Source organism: Cavia porcellus, unplaced genomic scaffold (genome assembly GCF_034190915.1).
Source record: "Cavia porcellus strain 051 isolate PalLab524CR breed Dunkin Hartley unplaced genomic scaffold, mCavPor4.1 scaffold_23, whole genome shotgun sequence".
Lineage (NCBI taxonomy): Eukaryota > Metazoa > Chordata > Mammalia > Rodentia > Caviidae > Cavia > Cavia porcellus.
Window position 1 is genome coordinate 36,320,752 of NW_026947506.1, and position 22,269 is coordinate 36,343,020.

The window sequence follows — 22,269 nt, forward strand, 5'->3', positions numbered from 1 at the left end:
TCACCAATTATATGATGATTTTATTGATACTTGACAACTGGCTTAAATAAAGACTGATTCTGTTTTTTAAGTCTCTTTACTGACAAATAGGCATGAGGCAGGATCATTTTTAAAACTGAAACTCTTTAAAGTCAGTTACTAAAATTCACTTAAGCAGCTTGAGGGCAGTGTTGAAAGGGGCCAGGTTTTCACATGACTTTAGCCATCTCTGCACATTGGCAGGTGCTGCTGTGCCGCAGCCCCCAGTCTGCTGGAGCACAGACCAGAGCACCACATCTGCCACAGTGAGCTCGTTCCCGACCAGCCATGGGCTCTTCCCCAGAGCAGAGTTCATAGAGCGGAAAACAGCTGCTTTTTCTTTACTACTCCCCTCTTTTAGCTGAAAAATAGCAATATCTACCCAGCTATCTATAAGGGTTAAGGTCACAGCATGGTGCTTCTGGCCAAAGAGAGAGAACAAGAAACGTGCAATATTCCCTTCTCCTTCGATGGGGCACATCGTCTGGACACTGAACTTCATCTGAGTCTTGGGCACTGAAAAGGAAAAACAGGCCATGTAATGACAACCAGAGTAGCAGCCCCTGAGGGACATATTTGTGCTGTGTGGAAGGGGAAAGTCACAGACAATCATCAGTATATTTTCTAAAACATCACCGTTTTCATCTGTCTCTTAACAGGTTTGATATGCAAGAGTTTCAAAATGCTAACTAAGATTTAAAAAAGTAAGCTAGTAGCCTTTTTAAGTTTTCAAGCTAGAAAGGGATCTCAGACCATCTTTTCTAACCCTTGTGCTGAGGGATTGGAGGCTGAGGATGGGAAATCAGGAGTCTCATGCCCCAGACGGGACAGTCTGCGCTTACTTTACCTACGTGGGGCTGAGGGCAGTTTAGGCATGACTGGAGGATATAAACTCACTTCTGTTGTATAAACCTAACCAAGAGAGGATCCAACTCTGGGATTATGAATAAATGATTACCCTTTGAGGCCCACAGGGAAACATCAGTGTCCCTGGAACAAGTTCTGGACTATAGAGGCTGGAAGGCTGTGCCTGGTTGGACAGAAAGCTCTTCTCCAGTATTCAGAAATCTCTGGAACTTTGTCTTGGAGAAGATTTGACCTGACAGCAAAGAGCTATAGCATGTGTCCAGAACATCTTAACTCTGCTGCCTCTTAACCAAAACCCAGCATACATCCTATCACATAGAAAGTTCAACCTGTTCTTCTCTATTTACCATTCTTCCAAATTAAGGTGAAGCCCAGCTGATACTCATGACGGGCCTGTTGTCTAGTCTGTTCCCCAAAGCATTTGAGAAGGTTCTCAGGCACACTCTTGACTGATGAATGCGTGTGGACTGTGGACAGGACTCTGTAGTGCTCACAGAGCAGCCTGTGCAGCACGAGCAGGGAAAGGGGAGGTGAGGCTGGGTTTGCGTTGATCACAATGTCTTTCAGCGCCCCATAATCCTGCGGGGAGACCAAAAGGCATACAGTCAATGTGAGTAATCTTCAGTGCAGTTTTACCAGGTGCAACCCTAGGAACTTAATTAAATCCCATGAGGAAGTCATCATTAATACCCTCACTTAACAGCTGGGAAAACTTGAGTCCTGGAAAGGCAAGTAACTTATTCATTGTTCACTGAACTCCATAAAAGGGGAGCTGGGTTGACTCCCATCTTCTGACCCCTCCACTGCTGGCTCCCAATAAAGAAAAAAATGGACTTTACTATCAAGTTCATTTAACAGTGAGTCAGAGACGATACTTCCATACTTCTGATGGTCCTCCTTTCTATGAGATGAAACATTAAAGATGTACACATATAATTCTTCCAGCCTCCATATCTAATGCTGACCACTTTTGGCATCTACATCAGTTTGTGTTCATCAGGGTTTCAATGAACAGCCCCTTGAAAAAGGGTCCTGACTCTAGAGATCACTGGTAATGAGGAGAAAGGACAGTGTGCCAGTGCGTATAATCCCGGCAATCAAGGAGGCAGAGGCAGAAGAAATGCTGCAACTTTAAAGCCAGCCTGAATTACAAAGTGAGACCCTGTTTTAAAAAACAACAAGCCGGGTATGGCAGAGCACTCCTATAATCCCAGCATTTGGGAGGCTGAGGCAGGTGGATCCAGCCTACGCTACAGAATGAGTTCAAGGCCAGCCTGAAGTACATAGCAAGACCCTGTCTCAAAAAGACAAAAACTGTAATAACAGCAGCAAAAACATCCCTCATGTAGATAGTCACAGCAGTGCTTTAGCCTTTTCTAAACAGCCTGCCACTGTTACTCAGTACCCTTCATACCAAGGGCTGAATGCTTTTCCAGTTCCCTGAACCAAGATCACATTACTTGACACTGCCAATAAGGTGTCAAAATTCACCTTGAGCACCATGTGCTCTGGGAAGCCTTTCCACCACGATGAGAAATCACTGTGCATGCTCCCAGACTCACTGTGAGACTACGGCTCCCTGGGGCCTGGTCAGGTCTTGGCTGAGTCCTTAGTACACAAAAAACACGTATAGGATGAATGCATGGGCAGGGGAAGGAATACACCAAGACAGGGCACTGAAGTTGCCAGAAACAAAACCCTTGGGTGAGACACTGCAACTTTACTTCCATTTTTTAAGTCTTTGATTTGCACCATTCCATCACCAATTCTACAGGAAGGTATTAGTAAGGAATCTTAGGACAAACCCTTTGTATCCTTTGATACCACTTTGTAAGATACTTGCCATGTAAGATAGTCTTTGTGTATGGGATTGCCTCCTAAATTAGCTGAAGCCTGTAAACAGTCGTGAAGGCTGGGCTGAAACAACTTACTTTTAATAAAGCAAACTGAATTTAAACAAAAGACATCCTTAGTATGAGTGGCTTTCAGCAATGTAGTTCAAAAGGGATTGATGGGATCTCTGTGCCTGGGCAGCCAAGACACATGGGCTTTCTCAAACAGAGTCAAGTCACTTCTGCTCAGCCAAACCAGCTAGAACCTTCTCCTCCAAGGTTCAAAGACTAACCAGGACAGACCTGAGATGGCAAGTGGCTGTGACTCTTGACTCCCTTCTGGGCCTCTGGCTCCACCTTGTTCTCCACTCCATCTGAGAAGAGGCAGCTTTTACAGCTTGCTTTGGCTTCATTCATGCCATGCAAATCTATTGTGTGCTAAGACACAATCAGGGACAAATGAAGAACAAGGGCTCCACCTTTTGAGGACCAGAAAGCCAAGGCAAAATCAGGCTGTCACAATTTTCTGGCAGTAACAACTATCTAGCACACAGATGTCTCTCAGCTTTTGAAAACAAACCTACCTTTCCAAGCACTGAATTTAAGTCCAATGCATTGGTCATCAGGGCAGTGGGCTCATCTGCTTGGATAATGTTGGTTACATCCACATCTGCATCAGGAGTGTGAATCATCTTGGAGAGACCATCAACCGCAGCTTTCAACTCGTATAAACGTTTTAAAATATCATCTTGGCGGGACTCAAGAGCTTGCAGTGAGGGCTCTGATGCCTCCTAAAGAAACAACCAAGCAGTCATTTTCTCTCAAAGCAGTCTGTCTAAATATGACCACTTTTCTTTGTCCTATGCACTAACAAACCTCTCTCCCTTTAAAAGACATTACAAGTTTAAAAGACATTACAAGGTGCATTACAAGTTTAAATATTACAGTGTTAAAGACATTACAAGTAATCCCAGGACCCTGCGAGGCTGAGGCAGGAAGACTGAAAGTTTGAGCCCAACATGGGCAACTTTTAGTGATTTATTGATTTAGTGAGACCCTGTCAAAAAATAAAAAAGTTCTAGTGATGTAGTTCAGTGCAAAGGCCTTGGATTTAATTCCCAGTAGTGTAAATAAGTACATACATTACATCAAAGTGGCAGTTATCTCATTTTTAATAGGTTTCTGCAAACAGAACCACAGATGTTCTAAAATAAATAAAAAATGTGACTGAAAGTCATTTAGAAATGCTCTGATTCCTATTTCAAGTAATTTACTTTAACAATAAAAGGATAGTAGAAATCAGTCAGTCTAGTCTTATTTTAATTAATCTTTTTTTTGGTACCAAGGATCGAACCTCACGCTTGCCAGGCAGGCGCTTATGATGCTGCACTAAATCCCCAGCCCTATTTTAATTAATTTTTAAGAGATAGTGTATCCTTATGTTGTCTAGCTTGAGCCCAAACTCCTGGGCTGAAGGGATCCTCGGCCTCAACTGCCCTGAGTATTCTTTTTTTTTTGTAGTACTGGGGATTGAGTCCTAGGAGCACAGAGCTACATCCCTTGCCCTTTTTATTATTTTATTTTGAGACAAATTCTTGGTAAGATGCCAAGACTGGTCTCAGATCCTGAGTAGCTGGGATTACAGTCATTTACCACCAGGCCAGGCCAGCATTCTTTATTTTTGGGGGGTACCAGGAATCAAACTCAAGACCTCCAGGTGCTGGGCCACTGAGCTAAATTCCTGACCCCTGCATTCTTCACTTCAAAAATAAACTAATTCAAAATACTTCATTTAAATAAGTAGGAAAGATGGTGGATGGAACCAGTGAGAATGGAATTTACTAGTGTATACAAATAAGGGAAAAGGTGGCTCACACAAATTTAAAAGAGGTCTTTGCACAGCAGGAGATTGCTGGTGCAGGAAACTGCTTGCCTAAATCATTTTGAGGCAGTACCAGTATCCTGTTGTCTTAGAGTCATCTAGAACAGTGGCAAACCTATGGTACATGGGCTTCAGCAGGCACTCATGGCCCTCTGTCCACTCACGAACCACGCTGTCCCAGCATTGCCCCAGCAGCCGAGCACTGAATAGCAGTGCACACCGGAGCCATGTGCACACTCAGAAAGGAGTAGTGGTGCCAGGTTACGACGTCAGTGAGCTACAACTCATTAGCTGCCACCTATCCAAGGCTTGCCCTTCCACAAGGCTGGTCAGTATTCAGGTTTAACTGTGATGTTGGGTCTTTGTAATAAATAAGTTGGTTTTGGGTTCCAGTTTGGGCACTCAGTCTCTAAAAGTTCACCATCTCTGATCTAGAACCTTTTGACTACTGAAATGTGTCACTTCATGAAGTAGGAACTTATAACCCTCAGTCAGTGAATCTGTGTCTTCTTACCTAGTGGTCACTGGCACACAGTAAATAACCATAATATTTGCCTATGAATAAGTCTTAAGTTATAGACTTACTTTAGGGAGCAGCAGTCTTTCTCGGTACCAGGGATTGAACTCACTACCTTACACTTGCCAGGCAGGCCCTTAGGCCACTGAGCTAAATCTCCGGCCCTACACACTCACTATAAAAAACAATACCTAGTAATCTCCCAGTAAAGTCAAATTGTACAACCTACATTCAAATCATTCTTTGAATGATTTGATTTCTACTTTGAGAAAGAATATATTTGAGGAAAATGCCCACAATCAGACAGAGAAGTCAAGAATATGGCAGAGCTATTGAGCTTATTATAAAAAAGTACTCATGATACAATGGGAGGAGTCCAGTATTTGTTCACATCATGTGCAGGGAAGTCCGGTGTTTTTAGGACATTTGTTCCTCCACTACACCTCCCTCTCTCACATATCCAACTGGCCATAAGGTTTTAGTTTTACCTCCCAAATATTTTTGGAGGCCTCTCTGGCTTTTAAGCATGTTTCCACTATCTGTGCCAAAGACAGGCCTCATTTTTCACCTGATCTATTTTCTTATTGGTCACCTGTACCCTTGGCTAGTCTACCTCTCTACTCCATCCCTGTAAGATGCCAGCCAGAGATTTCTAAAAACTCACATCTTGTTATAATGTCCTCTGTGCTAACTTCTTAATCTCTTAAAATACAACTTAAGCTCTTATGGCTTAATAAATATCTGTATGACTTGGGCCCTGGTTCTTTCACTTTTATAGTTCTGTCCCTTGTTCTTTGCTCTAACCACACTGTACTGTGAATTCCTAAAACACCATGTTCCCTTCTACCACAGGACCTTTATACATGCTGTTTTGTCCTGTTTAGGTTAACTCCTATTTATGCTCAAACTTAATTACTACTTACTCACTTTCCCAAAATAAGAGTCATACAGTGGAACAGCATACTGCACAGAAAAGGATTTCCTTGTTGCAACAAAATGACAAGTCTACCAAAAAAAAGCCAACCATAGAGATGTAAGAAGGCTTCTACTTACATCAAGACAACTGAAGATGCATAATTAGTTGGCAAATAATAATAGAAAACCAATTAAGGATCTTTGGGGGCAAAGCTCTGCTCTGAAGATTAGACAGCAAAGACAATTAAGCCCATTGACTTCTAGATAGTACAGACTGAAAGACGCCAATTAAATAATTAGGTGCTGACTGGAAATGTCTGAACACAAGATGTGTGACAGGACTTGTACCTGTGTAATAATAGTCTTATGTTACTCAATGGTGATCACTGAGTAATACTGCATAATACTGAAAATATTGAGTGACACTAGAGTAATAGTAATACTGGAAATACTGCATCTTTCCAATCTCATTTACTCAGCCTATATTTGTGTATCATTCCTGCACAATCTTGTTCATTCTACAAATGGCAGCAGGATGCCTACCCCACTAGGACCAAAGCAGCTGCCAGACTCAAAACAGTCAATACACACTGAAAATGCCTGGGGTGAGAACTGCACTTGTGATGTGGTCTGTGATTTCTCAAATGGCTTGACCCAGTTCCTGTTGATGTGGGTAAAACCCAGTTGCTTGGGGCTGGGGATTTAGCTCAGCGGCATAAGCGCCTGCCTTGCAAGCAGGCAGTCGTGAGTTCGATCCCCGGTACCGATAAAAAAGGAAAGAGACAAAAAAAAAAAAAAAAAAACAAAACCAGTTGCTTGAGGTATGTTTTATCTCCTCAGTACCTTCCTATGTTGGCCTGTAGTTGTTCTTGCTAAGAATAGACTATGAAGATACATATATATATATATATGCATACATATATACACATATATATATACCGATGTGTATATATATATATATATATATATATACTTTCATAGATGCTGCTGACTTTTTGTATTGCTCTCATTTACACTAGACTCACTTGATTCCTAATTGTTTATATTATCTTGTGCTAGATAATTGCTAGAGCAGCAGGACTGTGTGTCTTGTGAGTCAGAAGTTCAAGCAAAGCTCACAGGAAGTCAAGCAGCAGACTTAAAACTTGGTCATGAATAACCCTCGACTCTTGGGTTTTCTTTTTGGTTTCTTGGACTGTGCAGTTAAAGGGGCACTTGGTCATGGTTCTGTGGCAGTCTCTAATTGAAGGGCCACTGAACCATATCTGCTATTTTTATCTTTAGCTCTGTGATGAAACAACTGTTAATGTCATTGGGTTTCAAACTAACTTAACCATCTCCCTTCCAATCTTGGAAGAAAGCTATGAAGACAAATGACAATATATGGCAGGAAAACTGACCAGAGAAGATATCCATTCATTTCCTGTCCCAACATTTCTCCACTGGAAACTTCAGATGTGTATATGCAATAAATAAAAGAGCGAAAGATCTGAGTGAAAGACTACAAAGTACTTACAAAAGATGTAATCAGAACTGCCAGGAAGGGGGCAGGGGATTTAGCTCAGCGGCATTAGCACCTGCCTTGTAAGCAGGCAGTCATGAGTTTGATCCCTGGTACCGATAAAAAAGAAAAAGACAAAAAAAAAAAAAAAAAAGAACTGCCAGGAAACGTGAAAAGATATTTAACTTAGAAAATGTGCAAACGTCAGGAGGAATTCGCCAAGGCTGATGAGCACATAAACCAGTATAACCACTTAGGAAGTAATTTATCCAGTTAAGGTGGAAGACAGACTCCACTGTGCCAGCAATCCTGTTCCTTAGTATATGCCCTATATCAGCTGGTATGAATATTCACTGCAGAATTACTGATAGCACCATAAAATGGAAAAGCGCCCACAAGCAGTTGGAGGGATAAGTAATGGTGGAAGAGTCATACAATGGAACAGCATACTGCACAGAAAAGGACTTCCTTGTTGCAACAAAAAGACAAGTCTACAAAAAAGCCAGCCATAGAGATGTAAGAAGGCTTCTACTTACATCAAGACAACTGAAGATGCATAATTAGTTGGCAAAATAATAATAGAAAACCAAGTAAGGATCTTTGGGGGCAAAGGTGTAAAAGCCGGGCACTGATAACGTGTGTCCACCTCGGTGGTGGTGATCCTGAGGTTTTCTCTGTAATCCCTCAAAGTGAGAAATAATTAAGAATTATTTCCTTTCCTGTGTGGCAAAACTTTGTAATAAAAAAAGTTATTATATGTCAAAAAAATAAAGATGGACAGACCTTTTTTATTTTTAAGAAAAGTTAAAGCGTCTTGTTGGTTGGCAAGCTCACAAGGCCACGGTGGGGCTGGAGGCTGGGCTAGACTGTGTACCCGCTAGCCAGGGATCCGCTGGCCAGGGCCAGGAGCACCAGGGCCCAAGGCCCGTAGCCACCGCGAAGCCAGCACACTGTAAAGTCACGGGGTGATGGGGAGGGCCGCACCCGGCTCGACCACTGCGCGTGCGCACTGCGAAGAGGCCCGCACTCCTACCTGCACGTGGCCCGCGTCAGGCGCGGGGCTGCTGGTCCTGCAGTGCACGTTGGGGAGCCGATACATGCAGGTGGGAAGCTCTACACGCAGCGGCGCGCCGCCCCCGTGATAGGGCTTTACCTGGTACATCGGCATCGCAGGAACCAAAGGAAGAAAAGTGGCGGCGGTAGAACACGTACGCTCAGAAACCGCCCAGAAGCCACCCTCAACCACCATGAACTGCGGCCACTTTTCTTTCTGACCCTACCTACTGGCGTTTGAGAAAATGCAATTCTTGCATTGTAATTGGTTCGGGTCTTCTTGACGTCACTGAGTCGCCCTTTGATATATCCAATCAACAAGAAGGAAATTTGAGTACTTTTTTTTTCCCACCCCCCCTCCCGCCCGGAAGGGGCGGGATTCAGTGGCCAAAGCAGCCAATGAGTGGGCGGAAGATAAGGCTCCTTCTTGTGGGAGTGGCGGCGGGAACTCTTGCTTTTACCGGATGCGAGAAGCATTTGTCGTCCATGGAGCTAGTTGAGAGCACCAGGTGAGCGGGCCTGAGGTGTCCTCTCGGGCCTCTGTGAGGCCCATAGCATTCTAGGCCCCAGGAAAGATCGGGAATGGCCGAAGCGCAGGGGCCCTGGAGCTGCGTTCTCAGCCGGTTTTGGCTCTCTCGGACTCCTGGTTAGGGCTCGGCACCTTGGGGTGCTGGGTTCGGCCCGCGTCCGAGCCCCCTCAGACGCCGTCAGAATGCGGTGGACCTGAAGCCAGAGCAGGACACATTCCCATAGAATGCACTCACTCTATCTTTACCTGGAGCCTATTTTAGGGGAAGAGAGGAGCGTCAAGGCGCACGCTAATTTACATAGTTGCACGGGTTTTAGAAATGCAGGGACCCACGTCTGGGGCCCAATGCTGGAGTTACCACAGGACCTGCCAGCGAACTCGATGGAAACCAGGCGCAGTGGCCCGGCCTGTAACCCTATCGCTATTGGAGGCTGAAGCAGGAGGATCGCAAGTTCCAGCTCAGCCTGGGCGATTTAGTAAGACTGTCCAGAAAAAAAAAAAAAGCCTGCAAATGTAGCTCCCTGCGAAGGCCCTGGGTTCAGTTCCCAGCAGCGGGGCTGTGGGGTAGGGGACATTGAATTATGACATTGAATAATGACATTGAATTACTTCTGTCTCTGAGTATTTCATCTCTAGCAGACAAACAATACCTGAATTCTGTTACTCGACTAACACAGATGCATTCAATATTCAGTAAATTAGGTGTTGTCTTTAAATGTTGTGTCCCATGCCCAGCTCAGAATAAATATAGAAAACAGACCTGTAGTCTATAGTGTATTACTAGGTAAATTAGTTTTCAGAGATATTTCCCATTGTATGTGAAGTCATCCACAGTTTCACATTGTAGACAAGTGAAATTCTTTGCAAGTAAAATGAGCATTAAAGAGGTTTGTTTAGTCTCTTATTGTTTGGGGTTTGTTGAAGACAGGCTGTGTGTTGGATGTTGTGCGAAGTGTGCAGAATTCCGGGAATATCTATGTTCCGTGATACCTGAATTATGGGATGATTTGCTAAAAAGTGCTACGTTACTGAAAGTGTGGAATACATTCTGGAGATGAGCAGGAGGTAACTAGGCAGAGGAGAAAATGGGAGCAGTCGAGACAGAATTACAAAGCAGTGTCCATGAGCTTGTCTTATTCACAGTTGTTCACTGTGATTAGCGTAGACTTGGGGAAGGGCAACAGAATTGAGACCTACTCAACTAGATTTTTTCACTCTGACGCTTTGCACTGAGTAACTAACTCCCTGTCCCTTTATCTGAGACAAAGTCTGGCTGAATTGTTAAGCTGTTCAGACTGCTTGAAATTACAGGCATGCGCCACTACTCCAGGCTTTAGGACTAGATTTTAAATTTAATAGGCAGTGGGGCACTTTTTAGAAACTTTTTAAACATAGAAATTATTTGATCAGATTTGTGGTTTTAGAGTCCTGGACAAATCGTAGTAAGATTCTGAAACCCAGTACATGAACAACTTGGAGGGCTTTTGCTAAGTCGGCATTGGGTTCCTTGAATTTGGATTGATGTTTCAAAGTCAACCTCGGGGATTATTATTTTACTGTTGGCACTCACTTTCTTACCATGGTTTGGCGTAAACATTGTTTCTCTTGTATTTTAAATCGTGTGGGGGTGTTTTAAATCGTGGGGCGGAGGGTTGCTTTCACTTTACCAGACAAATCCCATGGTTGTAAAAGATTATATAGCTTCAGGGATGCTGTGTGTATGCAATATGTCTTTCTCCCAGATAAATACATGTATGCTTTCGTTTTAAATGCTGAATGTGACACATTTATTCACAAGCGTTTTTGGCAGATATTTTAAGGATTGTAAAACAATACTTATGTTTGTAAACATAATGGGTATGCATGTAGTAAATAAAAGGATTAAACCCACTAGTAATTAATACTAGTGTACTACTAGTAATACTAGCATTATTTATTTCCTACTGTTAAAATCAGGACGTAGATCCACTACTTGCTTTGTTTGAATGCTTGCTTTGTTTCTTGTAACTGATTTCTTTAGTACAGAACCTGCCAAGGCCATCAAAGCTATTGATGGGAAGTCGGTCCATCAGATTTGTTCTGGGCAAGTGGTACTCAGTCTCAGCACTGCTGTGAAGGAGTTGGTAGAAAATAGCGTGGATGCTGGTGCCACTAATATTGGTAAGTTTAGGAAAGTTTTAAGCCACCAGTTTGTGTTTTTTTATTTAAAAAACTTTTGTTATGGTAATAATTCAGTGTTGGTATGCCAATAAATTATTAGCTTAATGTTAGCAGTTAAGTTCATAGTACTTGGCTAGGTGGCAAGAATACCAATGGTAAGTATTTACCTTTCATTCTGTTTTTACTGTGAGCCAGACAGGCATTGTGGTAAGAATTACACATGGGTGTGGTGGTGCACACCTATAATCTCAGCACTCTGGAGGCTGAGAGGCAAAAGGATTGCTGGGAGTTCAGGGCCAGCTGGGCAACAGTGAGTTCTAGACCAGCCTGGGTTACATAGTGAGATCCTATCAAAAACAAAGAAAAAAAAAGGCATAGAATATTTATACAATATGCAAAATAACTATGAGTTAGGAATTATCACCCTTATACTAATCAGGAAATAAAGGTATAAGGAGTTTACTTTGAGATTATAAAGCTAGTAAACTATCACCTACGAAGTCTTTTTCTAGAGTCTGTTCTCTTTAATGACTGTTAAAATTATCCCTTTGAAGAAAAATTTTAAAATACTATTTAATTTGAGTTAATAACCCCAGTGACTTAAAATATACAAAATGACAGCAGTACTTTTTTAAGTAAAAGTATAGTAATGACTCCTGTTGTGTGAATCATTATAAAAGCTTGTTTTTACTATGTGTTAGTCTTTGAGAAGTAAATGCTTTAAAATTTTTAGATCTAAGGCTTAAAGACTATGGGGTGGATCTCATCGAAGTTTCAGACAATGGATGTGGGGTAGAAGAAGAAAACTTTGAAGGCTTGGGTAAGTTGAATTTTTCTAATCCTATTAAACATAACTAGGCCAAATATCCCAGAATTTTGAGCAACGCTGTCTTAGGAAATCCAAAAGCAGCTTTTAAATGCAGTTACTTGATGGTATTGTGTATATTCATTACTCTGTCACATGAGTCATCTTGGGCCTTACTTTACACTCTCTTTCAGCTTTGAAACATCACACTTCTAAGATTCAAGAGTTTGCTGACCTCACTCAGGTTGAAACTTTTGGCTTTCGGGGGGAAGCTCTGAGCTCACTCTGTGCACTGAGGTGATACAATATTTTTATCCATTAACTTGACTCCTTTCCCTTGTATTCCATGCAGGCTGCAAGCCTATTGATTGGTGCCACTCACACCCAGGGTGGGACTTCCCTCTTTAGTAATCCACTCAGCCATACCCAGAGCTGTGCTACCCCAGAGAGGGTACTGTCTGTGGATGTCACACACCCTTAATCTGTATTCATATGCCCTACATCCAGCCACCTATGAGCACATGAGGCTTTGGGAGGAAGCCTAGATACAAGTCATAACATTTTAAGTTTTGTTTTTGTTTTTTTTCTGCAGTACCAAGGGTTAAACCTAGCCCTCAAGTGAGGCAAGTGCTGTACCTCAACCTGAGTTACACACCCCAACCATAATAATGTGTGAATAAATTTTGAGAGCCTTTGTTGTCTTGAAGTATAATCTTAAAAATTGAAGCTTTTATCAAAACAAAGAAGTCTCTGTCTCACTAGTTTTTAGGTGCCAAACCTTAGATTTTAGGATGACCCCTTACCTATTTAAACTCAATTGATTATATCAAGAGATTGATACCATTCAGAGTTTTGAGAGGAAGAAAAATGAGTGAAAAAGTATTCTATGTCCAATCCTGTCTAACCAGACAGACCATGCCTGCGTTCTCTTACAGTGATGTAACAATTTCTACATGTCACACATCTGCAAAAGTTGGAACTCGACTTGTTTTTGATCACAATGGGAAAATTGTCCAGAAAACCCCCTGTCCACGACCCAAAGGGACAACAGTCAGTGTTCAGCAGTTATTTTATACACTACCTGTGCGTCACAAGGAATTTCAAAGGAATATTAAAAAGGTATGCTAAATGTACAGTTTCCATCTTCACAAGCATCAATAGTGTATACATGAGTAAAACTTTATCAAAGATGTTACTCTTCGGTTGATTCTATTCCTTTGATTTTCTTTTTAAAAACTGCTTTGTTTGCTTTTTTCCATCAAGATTGAACTTAGAATCATTTACCTTTTTGTTTTGTGTTTCTTTCTTTTTGTCTTTTGAGATAGGGTCTTGCTATGCAGTTCAGGCTGTCCTTGAGCTCACTTTGTAGCTCAGGCTGGTCTCGAATTCACAATGATCCTTCTGCCTCAGCCTCCCACGTGCTAGTATTACAGGTGTGTGCCACCACGCCTGGCTTTTTGGTGTTTTGTTTTGTTTTGTTTTGAGAGAGGCTTGTTAGGTAGTTCAGGCTGGCTTCGAACTCATTATGTAACCCGGGCTTGTCTTGAAATCACAGTGATCTTCCTGCCTAAGTCTCCTAAGGCTTTTTATATTTATTCTATGAGCATGTGGCGGGGGGGGGGGTGTATGTGTGGGGTGTGTGTGTGTGTGTGTGTGTGTGTGTGTGTGTGTGTCTGTGTTTGGAGCTAGAAATCGAGCACAAGGCCTTGTACATGCTAGGCAAGCATTGTACTACAGAACTACATCTCTAGTTTTGTTTGTTTGTTTTAATTTTTATTTAGAGACAGGATCTTGTTAAACTGCCCATGCTGGCCTCAGGTGTGGGATCCTCCTGCCTCAGCATTCTGAATAGCTGCAATTATAGATGTGCATGATTGCACCTAACTTTTACATATATTTTTATAATCCAAAGGATTACTTAAGCATATGTAGCTAAAATATTTTTTTTACTTGTAAAACAATTTATGCTAATTTTAACTTTTTTAGATTTTACAAAAATAGAGAAAATAGCATTCTTTTGCATCTCAAGGCAGACAATTAGAGCTTCAGAAAACTAGTTTGCCCATGGTGACCATTATTAACAGTTTGTATGTCTTTTTAGATACTTGTCAATTTTATATGCTTATAAAAATTGCAAGACAAATATAGTAGCTAATAAAATGAAGGCAAGAAATAGAATGTTCAGCATTGGAGTGATATAAAATTGTATGTGTTAGAAAATTGAAACCATTTCTCCCTACTCTCAAGTTTGATTTATACCCTTTAGACTATAAATAGGCCCCTGTATGTATAGTATTTACGTGTTCAGGTGTTTCTGAAATAATTAGGATCATATATACCCTGTATGTAAGTGACTTTTTACTTAGATATTATAATTGTCTTCTTTGGTCAGTGTGCATTGTCTTATTCTTTGCCATTCCTCCATGACACAGCTATAATATTATAATTTAGGTCTTTGATGATGCTTGCTTAGCTTGTTTCTGATTTTTAACAGTTACAGGTTATTTCAGTGAACATTTTATAATGTACTTTTGTCTGCTTATCTTTCTACAAGGGTAGATATCTTTAAAGAAAAGAAAAAAGAAGAAATTTCTAGGGCAGATGTTACAAGGTCGAGATGAATGTCCGTTTTTATGCTTACAGCAGGGACAAGTGAGAGGTCAGTGACCAGCAGCTAGGGCCTGAGCTGCCTTCCATGTCACGTAGAGGGATACTTCTGCGTAGTTTGTTCTGTCACAGTTTTTTCCCTTATTTTCAAAATGGTATGAGAATCTTGTAACTTGAGCTATATAGTTCCTGTAAGATTAATGTTGAGTCTTGTGTTTTTGTTTTGTTTTTTTAAACAGGAGTATGCCAAAATGGTCCAGGTCTTACATGCGTACTGTATCATTTCAGCAGGCGTCCGTGTAAGTTGTACCAATCAGCTCGGACAAGGAAAGCGGCAGCCTGTGGTGTGCACAAGTGGCAGCACCAGCCTGAAGGACAATATTGGCTCTGTGTTTGGGCAGAAGCAGGTAGTGGTGGCCAGTAACTGAAAATAATTTATTGTTCCTGACCATGACAGACTTCATGGCCTTTCCCTTAGAGTGAGAATAAAATACAAGAACTGGTTTTTTAAAGTACCAGTCACAAAGTTAATGTTTGCAAGCTGCATCTTTAACTTTCTCACTGCACACGAACAAAGCATTGTGGGCATTGTGTTGATTATGAACGAGAAGAGCTCGTGCGTTTCATCATTTATGGTACTGCTAGGCAGTTGTCAAGATTCTTTGATGGATTTTTTTGTACTTCTAAAGCGGGTAGCTTGACTGGGAAGAAAGCACATCTTCTCTGGAGGTTGGTCTGTTCTCTGTTTATTAGAAATAACCATCGCTCTTGGTTTCTTTCAGTTGCAAAACCTTATTCCTTTCGTTCAGCTGCCCCCTAGTGACTCTGTCTGTGAAGAGTTTGGCCTGAGCTGTTCGGATGCACTGCGTAGTCTGTTTCAGTAAGTAGATTGCTGCCAAGAGAAGACAACCAGAGGGTGTTGTCTTCTTTGTCTTTTTAATAGTGATTTTAAGGCTTATGTTTTACATCCTACGTAAAACTGGGCATTCTCTCTACTAAGAAAGAGAATTTATGTGAAAGACTAGATTACTTAATTCAAACAATATCCTGGCTAACTAGTATATTTCAGAGTGGTTCCTGCTGAATTAGTCTTTGTTAAGGCTGTTCAGTTAGAATAGCTTTTATTTATCTGCAGTGTTTGACTTTGAGGATTTTGTGAAGGTAGTTCAGCATCCTTGATTTTAAACACTATAAAAAACAGATACTTCCTGAATAAGACTGGTCTTGTGAAAATCCATGTCCCTTACTCTTTCCCTACCTATTTTTAGCTTGTGTGTAAAATTACAAAAATGGAAATTGATTTCTTTGTGTTAAAGTTATAAAAATACAGGCAGCTCTGGGGCAGATTCTTATATAGAACAAGTATGTCACCAGCACCTTTATAAATGTAAGTTTGCTGGCTGAAGACAGAATTTGGTCTGAAATCCTGTGTACGAGTGCCTAGACTTCATTGGCAAGTTGGCACAGCACCATGATGTTGCGAGTGTGTCGGGTGTGAGACCCAGTTCTGATGTGGAGAGGGCTTTCATGGGGAAAGTAAAAGAGGGTTTGGCCAAGTCCATTGTGAGCCCCCTGCACTGCCTCTGAGGGATTTCTGACTGTATGAGCCTTGGGGCATGTGGAAGGTCTGGGCTCTCCATGAGATTCATCTGGATGGAGCTAGATGCAGGTGAACAGAAGCAGGAATAGTCAGTAGCACATTCGCAGGAACTCTTGATTTTAAGACTGTGCCTGCCCTATGCTCAATGTTCTAATCCTGTGCACTCTGGAACAGTATTTCAGGGTTCATCTCACCCGGTACCCATGGTGTTGGGAGAAGTGCAACAGATAGACAGTTTTTCTTCATCAACCGGCGCCCTTGTGACCCTGCAAAGGTATTTACACACTTTGTATTAGTTTGTGCTTAAGTCTTCAAGTGTTTATTTCTGAATTATTTCATGACTTTTTTCTTATACAGGTTATTTGCACGGATCATGGGACTGACTCAGAAACAAGGCTTTAAAATCATTTTAGGCATTTAAGAAAGTCTACTATATGCTTCTTTCAATTATGTACATATATGGGTGCACACACACAGAAATATATGAAGTACGCATTAATTACCAGTGTATTCATTATCATAGAAACTATCACTGTTTGGTGAAAAGTTTCAAAACATTTGCTGTCATGTGGACTTCAATATAGATTCACCATAAGCTTATATTTCTGTATTTTCTTTTCCTTCTATCCACTTATCAGAAAAATAAAGGCCTGGATTACTTCTGCCTCTGACTAAAAACTAATCATCTTAATTAGTTACGTACATGAGTTTTAAGTGGTTCAATTTTGCCTTTTATATCTTTAGCAATATTGTGTCTCAGTAGTATTTTTCTGTTTTATTTATTTGTAGCAGAGGAAGGTAGGGTAGGAGGGACTAGGGTGTAAGAGGGGATACTAGGGGAATGAATGTGATCAAAGTATGTTGTATACATATGTGAAGTTGTCAGGTTGAAACTCAGTATTTTGTAAAATTAGTAGGCGCTAAAAATATATATACTTTAAAAAATATATAGCTACCAGGTATGATTTAGCCTCTAAAAGTTTACAACCTGTATTGTAATTAGTGTGATGTTATGCAATTAGCGGTTTACCTCTAATGCCATTTAATTTCATTATAGTGTCGTGAAATATATTTCTAAGTACATTTAAATGTGCTTTCTGAACATTTAAACTGTGCTTGCGTGTCAGTAAAATTTCATGACGAGCATCTTTAGGTTGGAAACATTCAGTTTTAGGAGTGTGTGTTTAAAAAGTATCACTTTAAGAGACACAAGGAAACTTCGAGTAATATGTATTTGATTATGGGATAGTTTCGTGTGTGTAGTTATCAAATTATACAATAAAATATATCAGACACACAAATGTGTCTGTTCTCTTATATGAGAAACTCTTAGAATAAAGAACAATGGAAAAGACAGTAAATAACATATTTTGATTGTAGATCTAGTTCTTTTCTAAATGGAAAAGGTACTTTTTTGTTGTTGTTGTTTTGGTTTGGTTTTTTTTTTTTTTTTTTTGGTACCGGGGTTCAAACTCACAACCTTGTGTTTGCCAGGCAGGCACTTAGGCCACTGAGCTAAGTCCCCAGCCCCCTTATAAATGGAAAAGGGATCTAGAAATGAACAGAAGTGGAATAAAAAGAATTAAGGTGTGTTATGTATATGCACCTCTCCCTAAATGAATGTAGTCATTATGTACTATGAATGTACTAATAAAAAAAATTTAAACATGTGCAGTTTATTGCATATGAATCATATCTTACTAAGTTTAATAAAATGTGATCCTTTTGGTGGAATGTTAGAACAGTATGTTGTTAGAACAATGAGAGATGGCAATATTTATTGTTTGCTCATTCTTGGGCAGGTCTCCAGACTTGTGAATGAGGTCTACCACATGTATAATCGACATCAATATCCTTTTGTTGTTCTTAACATTTCTGTTGATTCAGGTAAGTTCCACTGAGAATAATTAAGCTTATACTGTACAGATGTCTTTCTTCTGATTGCTGAAATTCTGACTTATCATCTGCTTTCTCTACTCAGAAATAATGTATGTGCTTCCTTAAAATATACCACACCTAGCCTTTGGGGTGTATAAATAATTTGGTGTCCTGCTCTTTATCCTTAAATGTAAACAGTTTTCTTTTCCATGTTATTATATTAAAAAGCATGATTTTAATACTGTATTATATTCCAATGGTCTAGTTCATGGTTATACTTTGATTTTTAGTCTTTTTTTTTTTTGGTGCTAAGGATCAAACCTAAGGCCTGGTACCTGGTAGACAAGTGCTGTACCACTGAACCACATCCTCAGCCCACTAATTTTTTGATTTTTGATATTTGTTTTCAGGTTTTGGGAATTATAAATACTGTCCTTATAATTAAATCATTGTCTATATCTTTAAAGTAAATTCTTTATGGTGCAGTCATGGACTCAGTGAATATGATCATTTTCAGGCTTTTTCTTTATTGCATTCTAGGCATAATGTACCAGTTTACACATTCAGCAAAAGTGTACTAACTGTCATTTTTTAAAACTAAATTCAATAGGATAAAATACTTTGATTTGCATTTTTTCTTGTATACGTTTGCATGTGCTTTTTTTTAAATTTTATTTAAGAGAAAAATAAAACAGAAAAAGGGTACAAGTTACACAGAATTTCAGAAAAAATAAACAGTAGGAAATCACTAGTTAATTACATATTGTCATCTTAGAAATAGTTGTTGAAGTTACAAAATTAAAGCATATAAAGTGGACTTTCAAATAGTGAGACTGCAAACAGTTTTGTTCAATGATCCAACAAAACTCAGTAATATGGTTATCTATCTTATACACTTAAATATATATGCAGTTATATCTTTTAGAGAATTTTCTTTTCCTTTCTTTTATACAATGACAATTACACATTTTGGGTTTTATTACTCCCACAGTTCTTATTACTTTTTTTTTTTTTTTTGAAGAAAGTAAAACCAAATGTGACGTACCAGGACAGAGTCAGTCAAATCAAAAGGATGGACATAATACATAATGTAAAAACAAAATACAAAGTGATCAACAATGATTACCATAATGCTTCTTGTTGTCTTAAAAAGTATTGCCTATATCATCAGTTATAATAAAATTGAACAAAACAGTAAAGAATAAGACCAATAAAACCAAAACATTGGAGACATTACAGGACTTCAAAAGAAGATAATAGTCAACCAGAATGGGCATCACAATGAATCTTATTGTCTTCATAGTTGTTGCCTATACTTTCAAACTTGGTACTATCAAGCATAACAGAATAGAGGAAAATCAGTCCAAACAAGATGGTGAGAGCAATACAGAGTTTCAAATCAAGTTAATAGGAAATCAAAGTGGGTTACTATAATATATCCTGCTATTTTTTATTTATTTTTCCCTTAATTAAAAGGATAAAAATGAAAAAGATAATAAAAAGGAGATTGAGATTAAAAAAAAGAGGGCATAACACAACAGCGCAGGTCAAAACATATCATGTGCTTTTCTTTTACAATGGACCCATTCAACGTAGTTTTATTGGGTTTTTTTTTTTTTGAGACAAGATCTTTTTTTTTTTTTTTTTTTTTTTTTTTTGGGTCTTTTTCCTTTTTATCGGTACCAGGGATCGAACTCATGACTGCCTGCTTGCAAGGCAGGCGCTTATGCCACTGAGCTAAATCCCCAGCCCTTGAGACAAGGTCTTGCTCTGAGATTTAGACTGGCTTTGAACTCATAGCAGTCCTCTTGCCTCAGTCTCCCAAGTGCTGGGGTTACAGGCATGCGCTACCATACCCAGCACAGTATACCCATTCAAATCCTTAAGTATATTGTCTGTTTAAAAAATAGTTCATGTTTTCCTTGTTTATTTGAAAAAGCTAATTTTATTTTAAAATGTTATTTTTCATTTTTATGGTACTGGAGAAGAAATCCTGGTCCTCTGTACTGAGCTCTATCCCCACCCTATTTTACTTTGAGAAGTACTAAAATGCCGAGGCTGGGTTTGAACCTGCAGTTCTTCTGCCACACCTGGTGCAATTAACACTGTAATATTTTCAGTAGTGTTTTTAGTAAGAAGAAGTGAACGAAATAGTAGCCAGGTAAATTTCTATTGTGAAAGGTAAATTTAAATATGATAATGTGTGTTCTTTTTCTCCTTAGAATGTGTTGATATCAATGTTACTCCAGATAAAAGGCAAATTTTACTACAAGAAGAGAAGCTTTTGTTGGCTATTTTAAAAACCTCTTTGATAGGAATGTTTGATCGTGATGTAAACAAACTTACTGTCAGTCAGCAGCCACTGCTGGATATTGAAGGTAAGAAAAATGCAGTGATACGGCAGTTTTTAAAATTTTTAGCCACTGTGATCACCTTTGTCTTGTCCCCCCAAGGTAAATTTTTTTGACATGAAGCAGCATTTCTCTTAGAAAAGAGATGTCACACTAGAAAGTATATGGCTGCAGATTTAAGGTAATCTGTTTAGAAAGAAACATAAATAACCAGATTTTATATATGCACAGCTATTTGATGATGTGTTTCTTAGGCCATAATGGCCACTCAGGTTTTTCTTGTTGTAAACATGATGTAATATAAGATAGACAGTGAGCAGAAGTCTACAGTGACTTCTTAACTTTCTTGTCGTTGTCTTTACTGTGCATTTTGTATTATGTTCCTAATGATAACCGTGAAGATTATAATTAGTATAGCAATTTAATTCAGATTAATAGCAACAGTATATAAAACCTTGTCATTGTATAACTTCTTTTTTTGTTGTTACACAGTTCAGGCTGTCCTTGAGCTCAACTTTGTAGAACTGCCTTGAACTTGCAAGGATCCTCCTGCCTCAGCCTCCCAGAGTGCTGAGATTACAGGCCTTGAATTCACTAGGTAGCCCAGGCTGGCCTCAGACTTACAGAAGTTCTCCCGCCTTGCGCTTCCAAGGGCTGGGACTATAGGCTTGTGCCACCGTACCCAGCACTTCCTTTCTTTTCTGTTACTGTCATATATAGTATTTGGTTTATATGTTGGGTCCCTGTCACTACAGATTTACCATTTTTGCTTTATGTAGTTGTCTTTTAAATCATAAAGGGGAAAAAAAAAGATACAAATTAAAGATATATTTATCCTGTCTTTTGTATTAATGTATGAATATAATTAACTATTAGTCCTACTTACTTCCTTATACAAATTTGAGTTACCATCCAGTGGCCTTTTATTTCAGTCTGAAGGCCCCCTTTTAGTGTTTGTAATAGAATAGCTCTACAGTAATAAAGTCTTTCATTCTTACTAGCTCCTTTTTTCTTTTCTTTTCTTTTTTTTTGGTGCTGAAGCTGAAACCTTAGCTTCATACATGCTAAGCACATGTTCTGCCACTGACCTACATCTTCAGCATCTTCCTCATTTTTGAAGGATAGTTCTGCTGATTGCAGAATTCTTTGTTGACAGACTTTTTCTTTCAGCACATTGAATATGTCATCCACCTGCTTTCTGGCCTACACACTGTTTGTTTGGAGGCAACAGTTCTGCTTTGAACTCAGGCAGTCTCCCTGCCTCAGCCTCACCAGTGCCTGGCTCCTACACACTTTCTGATGAAAAAGGATCTGTAAGGGATCTTACTAGGGATCCTTAGGTGTGTGATGAGTCAGTTCTTGTTCTTTGAAGATTCTGTTTGTCCTTCTTTAGTTGATCACAATGCATCTAGATTTAGATAGATCTCTTTGAGTTTATCTTGGTGTTTGTTGAGTTTCTTACAGTATGGATTCCTGCCTTATCAAATATGGGATGCTTTTGGCCATAATTTCTTTAATTTTTTTACCCCTTTGTCGTCCTCTTTTCCTGGGTACAATGGTACAATGGTACCCAGTGGGTCTCTCAGTCTTAGTTCATTTTTCTTTATTCTTTTTCTTTCTGTTGCTCTGACTGGATGATCCATTAGCTCATCTTCAATTTAGATGTTGTAATGCCTGATGAAATCTACTATAGAGTCTTTTAGATATACTTTTTCAACTCCAGAAATTCTTTTTTATGATTTCTATGTGTTGAG

At 39.6% G+C, this 22,269-nt stretch overlaps 2 protein-coding genes across 4 annotated transcripts in view; one reads left to right on the forward strand and one right to left on the reverse strand.

Moving 5' to 3' along the window:
* Aimp2 (aminoacyl tRNA synthetase complex interacting multifunctional protein 2) lies at nucleotides 1-8,825 on the reverse strand. 2 transcript variants are annotated; one of them, XM_003470032.5, is made up of 4 exons: nucleotides 8,566-8,825; nucleotides 3,302-3,508; nucleotides 1,233-1,464; nucleotides 1-534 (listed from the first exon to the last, which is right to left on the reverse strand). In XM_003470032.5, exons 1-4 carry the CDS (start codon nucleotides 8,779-8,781, stop codon nucleotides 146-148), a joined length of 1,044 nt encoding a protein of 347 aa, XP_003470080.2. In that variant the 5' UTR covers nucleotides 8,782-8,825; the 3' UTR covers nucleotides 1-145. The 2 variants fall into 2 exon arrangements, with proteins under 2 accessions (XP_003470080.2, XP_003470081.2); XM_003470033.4 differs by having other exon boundaries at nucleotides 8,686-8,824.
* Nucleotides 8,826-8,852: 27 nt separating this feature from the next.
* Pms2 (PMS1 homolog 2, mismatch repair system component) overlaps nucleotides 8,853-22,269 on the forward strand; it is a 28,439-nt gene continuing 15,022 nt past the window's right edge. The window contains exons 1-10 of one of the 2 annotated variants that reach the window (XM_003470031.5): nucleotides 8,853-9,094; nucleotides 11,135-11,274; nucleotides 12,008-12,094; nucleotides 12,274-12,376; nucleotides 13,015-13,198; nucleotides 14,926-15,093; nucleotides 15,469-15,566; nucleotides 16,461-16,560; nucleotides 18,089-18,173; nucleotides 20,387-20,542. In XM_003470031.5, the coding sequence (XP_003470079.2) occupies nucleotides 8,985-9,094; nucleotides 11,135-11,274; nucleotides 12,008-12,094; nucleotides 12,274-12,376; nucleotides 13,015-13,198; nucleotides 14,926-15,093; nucleotides 15,469-15,566; nucleotides 16,461-16,560; nucleotides 18,089-18,173; nucleotides 20,387-20,542 (1,231 nt within the window). In that variant the 5' untranslated portion in view covers nucleotides 8,853-8,984. Of the gene's footprint in view, nucleotides 9,095-11,134; nucleotides 11,275-12,007; nucleotides 12,095-12,273; nucleotides 12,377-13,014; nucleotides 13,199-14,925; nucleotides 15,094-15,468; nucleotides 15,567-16,460; nucleotides 16,561-18,088; nucleotides 18,174-20,386; nucleotides 20,543-22,269 lie in introns of those variants that run through there. The other variant, XM_063234146.1, reaches the window with a different exon arrangement.